The sequence below is a fragment of the Cannabis sativa genome, chromosome 1 (genome assembly GCF_029168945.1).
Source record: "Cannabis sativa cultivar Pink pepper isolate KNU-18-1 chromosome 1, ASM2916894v1, whole genome shotgun sequence".
Classification (NCBI taxonomy): Eukaryota; Viridiplantae; Streptophyta; class Magnoliopsida; order Rosales; family Cannabaceae; genus Cannabis; species Cannabis sativa.
In genome coordinates this window covers 57,114,992-57,125,904 of record NC_083601.1, presented here as the reverse complement: position 1 = coordinate 57,125,904, position 10,913 = coordinate 57,114,992, and the positions used below count along the sequence as shown (strand labels likewise).

The window sequence follows — 10,913 nt, the reverse complement described above, 5'->3', positions numbered from 1 at the left end:
ATTTAAACCCAACAGTCTTACCATTGACACTTTTAAAAAAATCAACTACAGGTGAAGGTGTTGGTAAATTCGATTCAACAGCCTCAGTAGTTGACTTCTCACCAATATACTGTTGATTGAAATGATCTTGTTTCTTTACATTTTCATTAATGAGTATAACAGATTCATTTTTAACTCTAAATTCTCTGCTCTTCTTCTTACCTAGCTCATTTGAACCCTCATCCAAACTCCCAAGATAAAATTTTAAATTTTTTGATTGAAATTGTTTTCGATCCTCATCTCGCCTTTTACCCTCCTCAGATAGGGTATGCATATCAGATCGTATTGTACGGACACTTTCTTTCAACTCATCGTAGGATGTTCTCAATATTTGTAAAGTTTTCAATATGTTATCCAAAGGTACTGCTTCCATACTATAAATAATTCAAATATGATAAGTTAAACGAAAATTAAAATAATCTTTGAGTATGAAAAAAATGAGAGAGAGAGAGAGAGAGAGAGAGAGAGAGAGAGAGAGAGAGAGAGAGAGAGAGAGATAGAGAGAGCCTAACACATAGAACCTGTTTAGTCTCAGCGTCGGCGTTGGCTTCGGTGGTTTCGGTTGTGTCAGTTGTGGTGGCGGCAGAAATAGATGAAGCTTTTGGTTTTATTTTTAGAAATACTAATTTCTTTTTTTTTTTTTTTGAATAATTTTTGTTGGAAATAATTTGAATAGAGAGTGAAGTTGAAATAATTTTGTTGGAAACAATTTAAATAGGGAGTCGGGTAGAACTAATTTTTTAACAAAATCAGATCATGCCTTGAATATAGGAGAATTTTTTTTAAAAAAACTAACGTATTCATTTTTTAGAAAGGTAAAAAAAAGAGATCATGCCTAGATTATAAGAGAATTAAAAATAAATAATAAAAATTCTATGTGTGATACCTCATGATAATCAAATAAACTACAATAAATTATTACCATTAGATTAAAAATCAAAGGTTTAAAAAATGCCCTCATAAATGAGAGCAAAAATGATGCTCTCACTTAAGAATATATATCACTTTTGTATTTACTTATAAGTGCATTTTTGTTTTTGGTACATGAAGAAAATACAATATATATTTTTATGATAATGTATATATGATACACAATATATATTATAGTATAGTAAATTTTTGGCTATGCCATGATTTATCTGAGTATATACTAATTATACTTATTGTCAAACTTTTAAACTAATTACAATATATATTATTATATAATAATTTATTATATTAAAAGATGAATTACATACATCTATTTAAAGTATTGAAAGATTATTTTTAAATTATATTTGAATTGTAAATTTTTTTATACAAGTAAGGGGAATTACTTTTTTTTTCTACCAGTACACTATCTCGGGCCTCGACGGGCTCTTTAGACTGCCGATATTGACCAATAACGGGGGCCCGGGCCCGTCGAGATAGGTATCGAAAAATGTTAAATTAGGATAAAAATATACCTATATATCTTGACGGACATAGACTGCTGAGATTGCATTATAATTAACGGTGAGTTTTGCCCGCCGAGAGTGTCTAAAATAACGAAGGACCGGGACCACCGAAATAAATTCACCACCAATATTCTTATCATTGAAATTTATGGTGGACCAAACCCGCCGAAATTGATCAATAACGGGGACGAGCCCGCCGATATAAACCTATTTTTTTGTGGTGTTAATGCGCCTGTGTGTTTTTATATATATATATATATATATATATGTATATGTAAAATAATTCTAGTTTGGTAAATTATTTAGAAGTATTTTAAAATTAATGGACTATTAATACTTTAAGTACTATGTACAATGTTATGTAAAAAATTGAATTATAATTTTTTATATGCTATAAAAACATAGATGACCTTATAACTTATTAGTATGGTTGAATATCCAATTCAATTCATATATTTTTCTTCTAATCTAATTTAATCTAATTGGTAATTAGATTTGAAAATTCATTATCCGATCTAATCTAATTAGGCCTCAAAATTCAATCTCATTCAATCCAATTATTAATTTCAATTGGGCTAGTTTTCTAATTAAATATCTAATACTTACATACCTATTTTTTATATTAACCTAAAATCATGAAGAAAAATAAAAGTAAATAAATATTATTTTTCAGTTAAGTTTAATACTCCATAAATATATCATTTTTATAAGTTTAATGCAACTAAAAATTTAAAATAACTAAAATAACAATACTCCCAAATAGTGAAAAAGAATAAAAATTATAAAAATAAATATACAAAACAATTAAGTATTACAAATTAAACAACAACAGTAAAATTGTAAAAATTAAAATAAAATATAATTGGATTGATCAATTTTTAATAATTAGATTTTAAAATTGACACTTAATAATCGATTTAATCTAATTAAAATTCAACTTTTAATATCAAATCTAATCCAATTATAATTGGATTAAATCAATTTAGTTTAATTGAATTGATTGGATCCTCTCCATTAAAATAGAGTGACCCCCGATGATAAAATCTCCTAATATATATTCGTGTTGGTTGTAAATGTTTTGCTCTTTTCTAATTAGTTTATATGTTTTAATGATCATTTGTACAAATACAATTATTCAAATAATATTTTTTTTTTAACTCAAATCGGTATCTTTATTAATTAATCAAATCGTTAAAAACAAATAGAACGTGCTTCAAAGGAACAATCCTCCAACTGAAGCACACAACCTGGAGAGAAACAAGAATCTCTAGCTAAACATTGAGCCAGCTTATTTGCAGATCGTTTGACAAAACGAGATTCAACATTGTCGAAAGATAAAAGCAACGCACGAACATCATGCCCTAAAAGACCAAAAGAAAATGACATAGAGACTTGTCCCCAATTGTAACGATCAATCCAACTTAATGCTTCTTTGATGCCAACCATCTCAGCAACTTCAGGTTGAACCCTCCCTACATGACCCGGATTGAAAGCCTCCACGATATTACCATGGCAGTCGTGAGCCACACAACCCCACCCAAACCTGCCTTCAACCATCTCAAACCAGACAACCATAAAACATCTCAACCTAGAAAACTTAGTCACTCAAACCAGAAAACTTAAACTTCTCAAACTAAAAAATAATGGCAAAAACCAAAACAATCTCAAACCAATAATCAAGAACCAAACTCAGACCATAAAACAATCACACCATGTCACAAAGACAAGACTTACGGTAACGGAACCGAACAGAAGACAAAAGACAAAAGACAAAAATTTTACTAGATAAACTAATAACAGTAAATTAACTAAGAATCTAACCCCATAAAAACCTAATTAGAATTAACTACTAACAGTAAAAATAGAAGCAACAAAATTAAACACAGATTTTAAACCAAACTCAAAACAAGATCCCCTTGTCGCTGCCTACGTCGCTGCAGAATCCCATCGCCGAAATCATGGTGTGTGATCATCAAACAACCAAGGACTTCAAAACAGAGACCAATGTGATCACATGGAAGCGGCAACTTCAATACCCGAGTGCTTCAAATAATATTAATTAATCATCAGATAGTGAATATAATTAGTTAATTTATATTTTTATAGAAATAGTATAATTAATTTATTTATTTTAATTAAGCATTTACATATTACACATTGCATAGTTTGAGATTCCAATCAAGAACTCTAAATACACATTTTCCTATGGATATTTGAGTTAGCCTTAAGTGGTTGTATAATTAATTTGTTAATTATTATTATTATTTTTTTTTTGGTGCATAATTTGCTAGTGGTGTCTTCTTCTTCTTTTGGTGGTTAAAATCTCAACAAGGAAGCTACAATAAATTAATGAAGTAAATAGATCAGAATAGAATAAAAGAAATTGAATTAAGCACATTTAAAAGATCACATGTAAACTAAGAATCTAAAAAAGAGAAGTGTATTCTCTTGTCTTATAACGACTGCTAAAGAATTGTGTCGTATCGAATTTTAAATAAATAATCTAATTCTATATCCCATACGACAATATTTCACCTTTATCACGAGAATCATGCATGAATATATTTTCCCAAATTAATTCTATATCCAACTTTTGATCACTCAAACTATAATATTCATAAATTCTCTCCTATTCGACACCCGAATATGCCATTGCCAATAAGCCAAGCAAATATTTGGAACTTATTATATATGTTAATTCCATAATATAAGGGGTGATATCTCATCTCATATTCAGCACACATGTTTCGATTTCGAATATAATTATATAAGAGCACAATAGTCATGATCTGTAGCCAGCAAATGGTGTTAGTTTTCGTATGAATGGACCCCACCAAATTTTATTATTAAAAAAAACAAAATTAAGATGGACAGATATATATAATGGGATTTGGTTGATAATAGGAAGCACATATTATAATTAAGGGATCTTGGCGGCTAAACTATCTGAACTTTACGGTTTGTAACACTTAACCACAAAAACCGAATTTTTAGCGGCTAAACTACCTAAACTCTAGTTCCGTTTTGGTCTGCACACCTCCGTCCAAAAATCACAATTAAATGCCACGGTGGACTGTCCACGTGTGTACACGTGGCAAATTTTTAGTGGTCCACGCAATATTAGTTTTAAAAAATAATTATAAATATTAAAAAAAATAAAAAATCAGAAATAAAAAATAAAATATTTTTTTTACAATTTTTTCTTTTACTTTTTTTTCTTTTTCTTTTTTTTTTCATTTTTTTCTTCTTTTTTATTTTTATTTTGATTTACTCTTTTCTTCCTCCTCTCGCAAAACCTACACCCACCCACTCCTTCTTCTTCCTCTTCCTTTCTTCATCTCCTTCGTCTTCTCGCAAAACCCTAACCCTTCTTCAATGTTAGCTTTACTACCCAAAACCTTTTTCCATTGTTGCTCTGTTGGACTAAACCTTAGCAGAATCTCTTATTCCTTGTTTCTACAAATGTCTTGGGGCTACAAAAGATGCACCTTTCTCAACCCCTCATCTCAGAAATCCACTTGCCAAATCTGCTTTTCATCTGAATCGTCGTCATTGCCATCATCATCATCTTCCTCTTCTCTTGCTTCTACCCCGAAATGGTCTTGCAAAGCTTGTACTTTCCACAATCCATAAAAATTCCAACTGCGAAGTTTGCGACACTAGGGCACATGTCTCGTCTTTTTCGAGCTTTGAGGATTTGAACGATACGGGTCCGGATTCTGAACTGGACTCTTCAGTGGGGTCTGTTTTCATGCCCTTGCAGCCTTGTGAGAGGATGAAGATTTCTGAACCAGTCGAGGTCGAACCAGATTCTGCCCATTGGGGTCGGAGATAAAGAAGGCTATGGAGGAGAGGAAGGCGGCGGAGAAAGAGGAGAGGGTTTTCAGGACGGAGTGGCTGAGGAGATTAGGAAAATACAGTGGCCGGCGTTTGGTAAGGTGTTGGGGACGACTGGGGTTGTGCTGGGTGTGATAGCTGGCTGAGGAGGGTTTTCGTATATATATTCCATGAAGTAGAAAGAAGAAAGAAGAAGAACAAGAAGAAAGAAGAAGAAAAAGAAAAAAAATTAATTTAATAATTTTCTTAAATTAAGAAAAGTAAAAAAATAAAAAAAAAATAATTAATTTTTTCTGATTTTTTTTAATTTTTTAAATATTTATAATTATTTTTTAAAACTAATATTACGTGGACCACTAAAAACTTGCCATGTGTACAAGTGTGTACACGTGGACAGTCCACTGTGGCACTTAACTGTGATTTTTTGACGGAGGTGTGCAGACCAAAACGGAACTAGAGTTTAGGTAGTTTAGCCGCCAAAAATTCGGTTTTTGTGGTTAAGTGTTATAAACCGTAAAGTTTAAGTAGTTTAGCTGCCAATATCCCTATAATTAATTAATAGCAAAGATCGAAATAGCTCCATCAAAAGGTAATTAAAATTTTTGTAAAATTTTGATATATACCAATCATGCTTCTTATTTTAATTAATATTTAAATATTTTAATAGTATTTTATAATTTAAATTTATCAAATATAAATCAATTTTTATAAAATAATAAAAAAATAATACTGTTTTTAATTAAAATACTAACTTACTATCTATTCTCTATTATAGAAAGTCATTTCTTATATGACTGTAACTCATGCAAGCCTACTTTAATTAAAGAGTGTGTTTAAAAAGTACATTGAAGATGCTCTAAAAATTAAAAATAAGAGAACTTGATTAAATCATAAATAAAAGAAATTTCCCATGGTTTTTCCAAGGAATATATCAAGGATAATGATTTTTATTTAATTTTATTTAATTTTTTAAAATTAAATATATAATTACAATTTTTCCTTAAAAATATGATACAAAATAACTAACTTAAAAAGATAATTTAATTAATTTAATTATTTTAATTACATTTTCTTAAAAAAAAATAAACAACATATATCATCATTTCATTTCCAAAAAAATAATATATTACAAATATTAATTTTCATCATTATTTCTTTTCTTCCGTTATATTTTTTGATTGATTGTGAATACTATTTATATATTTTTTGATTGATAATAACTCTTATTTATATTTATATATTTATTTAGTCAATTAAAGCTAGCGCGGCAGTGGTGTAAATTATTGTTTTTTTTTTCCTTAAAATATCTTAAATAATAATGTCTTAACCAATAACTTTATTCAAATTTCATACTAGTTAATCTTATCTCACCTCGTCATTAATCTCTATATGCATCAATCATCTCAATCAATTAGTTATATCACTCCTTTTTGTTTGTTAATTAGTTCTGTTTTTTTTAAGACTTGGCATAGCCAATTATCACAAGTTGCATACACGTACGTCATTAGTTATATATTTATATATACAATAATAATTACATGTAAAATGACTACCATTTTCTAGCCCTCTCAAACTTGTTTTTTCGACCCCAGATTGCTGAGAACAAATATCTATAATAATTACTAATAAGGCAAATAGCAATAAACATTTAGTGGTATAGACTATATATTGCTTATCAAATTCAAAATAAATATATGATTAATTAAATAATTATCATAACAGTATATATATGAATTATGTAACGTGTGGATATGTGTGATCGGCTTTTTACGTGATCATTAAGAGTCTAAGACGGCAATCCTGTATGTATTAATTAATTATTAAGGCTAATTAATAACTTAATCAAACAATTTGTGTATGTAAGACAAATTCATATTAGTAATTAATAGTGGGGGACATCGAATTGAATACGATTGCTCTCAACTATTTGACCTTTTCTATAGCAAATGTCGACGTTTTTTGTTAATCAAATTATATTTTTTTTTTTCTTGTATAAAAGGATAAGAGTGCAAGTAGTTTGATTCAGCACTTATCACAATTGGATAAGAATATATGCAGATAATTAAAATTAAAGCAGAGAATTTTAAATTTTTCGATCAGAAGAGAATTTTAATTTTTCATTAATTAATATATGTGTGTCTATATACTATAATCATTATTTGGTTTTCATCAGAATTTATTCTTCCAATTTCCAAGTATCAAAATTAAATATATTTAGATAAAAAAAAAAATCAAAATTAATATTATAATTTATTTGGCACATATATCTTTATATATAAAATGTGGCTATGTAACAATTTTTGTTGGTTTAAGAGAATATATATGTAAGTGTCGTTATTTTGACAAATTATTTTAATAGAAAGTCTAGTCGTATATGGTGATTTTAGTCTGTTATGTCTGCACACCTGCTTACTGTTATAGTCCGTGTGAGTCTGTTACGACTTAACGATTGGTGTTAGTTTGTGTTAGGACGGCTAAACTATTGCGTATAAATAGTCTTTTTCGTTCTGTAAACTAATCATCTATTGAATCGGTATCTTTGATTAGTTCAGGTTCATCGTGAGAGTCAGAGTTGTATCTTGCTTTTCTTGTTGTTGATTTTATAGGTCTGATTGTTGAGCTTGAAGATGGAGATCTATTGCAGACAGATCAGAGCCTGACGTTGCTGAGTTCACACTGAAGGGATTTCAGTGTCATCTTCGTCATCAAATCTGAAGGGATTTCAGATTGAAGAGAAGTGTCGAAGAAAAACTCAGTAGCTGCACAAGTGATTGTGTTCTTACAATCAAGATTATTGATTGTTGTTGGTAATTCATTACTAATTGCTGTAAAGATTGTATTAAATTCCTAAAGTGAACTGGATATTGTAATACGAATCTTTTGGATTTAGTTGAAGTGATTACCCTGGTTCAGGAAACCCAAGCACTTGTCGGCTGAGATGTGTTCTCAGTGCATATGAAGCTTGTAAATCATTGTGTGCTTTACTGCTTTATTCTCAATCCTATTCTTGAATGCAGGAGTTGAAATTAATCAATCCAGTGATAAACAACTCGGTAATAAGAATCTTGAAAATTGAGAAGTAGTTCTTTCAATTGGTATTAGAGCTTAAAATTTTCTAAAAATTTATGTTAGATCCTAGACTTGTCTGATTCTTGATTCTGTAAATAATCTCTTGATACGTGTTCGAGGACAGATCTTGTCACCACTAACCATATCTGAGTTCCTTCTCGAAGAACTACAATACAAGAGTGTGTTTTTTTTTTTTTTCTTCTGTGCAAAATGGAAATGTTTAGGGAAGGAGGATCAACCTCAAGACCTCCGATGTTGGAAGGTGATAACTATCCATACTGGAAGACAAAGATGCGGGCTTTCTTGAGAGCTGTTGATGAAAAAGTCTGGATGTCCATTGAAGAAGGATGGTCAAAACCAACGTTAATGGAGAATGAAATAGTTATCCCTAAACCCATGAGCCGATGGACCACGAACGAAATAGAAAGGGCTAACTTCAACTCAAAGGCCTTACATGCTCTGTTTAATGCTGCCTCCACGAACCAGTTAAATGTCATTGCTAACTGTGAAATTGCAAAGGAAGCATGGGAGAAGCTGAAAATTAAAAACGAGGGGACAGATGCTGTCAAGAAATCAAGGTTGTGTGCCTTGGCCAAGGCTTTTGAAAATCTGACCATAGAGGAGGACGAGTCAGTAGCTGAATTTCATGCCAAGTTGTGTGATATCTCCAATGAGTCCTATGCTCTGGGGAAAACCTACTCTAATTCAAAATGGGTTCGAAAAGTTCTTGGAGTTCTCCCTAGAAGATTTATGTCCACAGTAACCTCAATTGAAGAAATGAGAAACATTGAGGAACTTGATCTTGATGAACTCATTGGGTCCCTGCAAAATTATGAGTTGTCACTGTCCAGGTGGAAGAAAACCAAGAAACAGAAGGATGTAGAAAAGGATAAATTTGATGCGAGTATAGCCCTCATTCATCAAGAAAACAAGAAACTGGTTCTAGAGGAATTGAATGGCATTACTGATGAGACTGTTGCCTTGATAATGAGAAACTATGCTAAATTCTTGAAAAAGAACTACAAAATAAAATTTCCAGGTGATAAAGAAAATACTCTCAAGAAAAACAAAGGTGGAAACTTCAAACAAGGACAACCATCTACTGATCAAAAGAATCGAGGAATCAAATGCAGAGAGTGTGACGGATATGGCCACATCCAGGTCGAGTGCGCAAACACACTCAAAAAGAAGGAGGCCCTTGCAGAAACTTGGAGTGATAATGAAGAAGAAAAGAACTCCACTGCCAGTGAAAGCACGGATGAGGATAAGCAGGTACTGGCGTTCATGGCCCAAAGCTGTCACCCAGTTGAGTCTGAAGATGATGCAGTCTCCACTTCATCAGAAGTCGATACCGTAGGTTGACAAAATGCATATGAGGAAATGTTTGCACAATGGGAGTACATGACTAAACAGATTAGAGGTCTAAAAAGCTCTCTAGAGCAAGTGGAGACTGAAAAAGGCAAGTTAGAGGACACAATCAAAAACCTCAACATACTTCTTGATGAAAAGGAGAATGAGATCTATAAACTCACTGTTGATCTGATTAGAACCAAGCAATCACTGCAATTCATTCCCCCAGACACATCTGCTATCAATCAAACCCTACAACTCCAAAAGCCTTATGGTGATCGAACCTCCTTAAGCTATAAGATGCTGTATAAACAAGGTAATGACTTGTCAGTTGAGAATTCACTACCCTCAAATGTCGATCTGACCAAAAAGGAAGATGGGTTACCAGACATCCCAACCACCATTAACGAATCAGATTCCTCTGAGAAGAGACAAGTTCCAACTGGACCCACTAAACTCAAGTTTGAAGGAAGAAGGATTAATGTAGGAAATCTGCCACAAAATGACAATTTCATTCCAACATGTCATTTTTGCAACAGGAGAGGTCACATTCGTCCCAAGTGCTATAAACTGCAGAACTACTTGAAAGCAATGATTAATCGACCAAATAGTTTTCCTAAACCAAATAAGTCTCATGGGCGCAAACCTCGTCAAGAATGGAAAATGAACTTGTCTTTCAAGTGAACAATATGACCAAATACTTGAAAGCATATCCTCACAAGATTCTAACCACAACAAAATGGTTTCAACTACTTCTCTTTCAAGTGAACAATAGGGCCTCTATTTATAGAATTTTTGCACTCCCATATGAACATGAATGACCACCGTAAATCCCTTGGATGTTACCAATTATAAATTGGGCATTTATAGTATTAATTGGGCGATTTGGAGGAGTTTTGGGATGTTAGAAAGACTCAAAAACATTTGTGCTTGTATGCTGAGCTTTAGCCAATTCTTCTCCAAAGTGTTCCAAATCACTTCCACTTGATTTTGAACCATTTATACACCTTATAAATGAATAAATCAAGTCTCCAATGGCTATATTTTTAATAGCTATCATTCATTCACATTCATAAACAATTAGTAACATCTTTTACTAATTTAAGAGTGAAAAAGAGATAAGAGTTACATATTCAAGTGATCATCAAATTTAAAGGATTTGCAACTCCTATTTTGTGATCA

General features: G+C 31.4%; 1 protein-coding gene across 1 annotated transcript; it reads left to right on the top strand.

Annotated features, from left to right (window-relative positions):
- Positions 1-8,591: 8,591 nt before the first annotated feature.
- LOC133035302 (uncharacterized) lies at positions 8,592-9,743 on the top strand. Its single transcript, XM_061111095.1, has one exon. The coding sequence runs from the start codon at positions 8,592-8,594 to the stop codon at positions 9,741-9,743; it is 1,152 nt and encodes a 383-aa protein (XP_060967078.1).
- Positions 9,744-10,913: the final 1,170 nt, after the last annotated feature.

What these genes read in the sequence shown, in the direction of transcription:
- LOC133035302 (XM_061111095.1), top strand. Translation starts at nt 8,592, where the DNA reads ATGGAAATGTTTAGGGAAGGAGGATCAACCTCAAGACCTCCGATGTTG.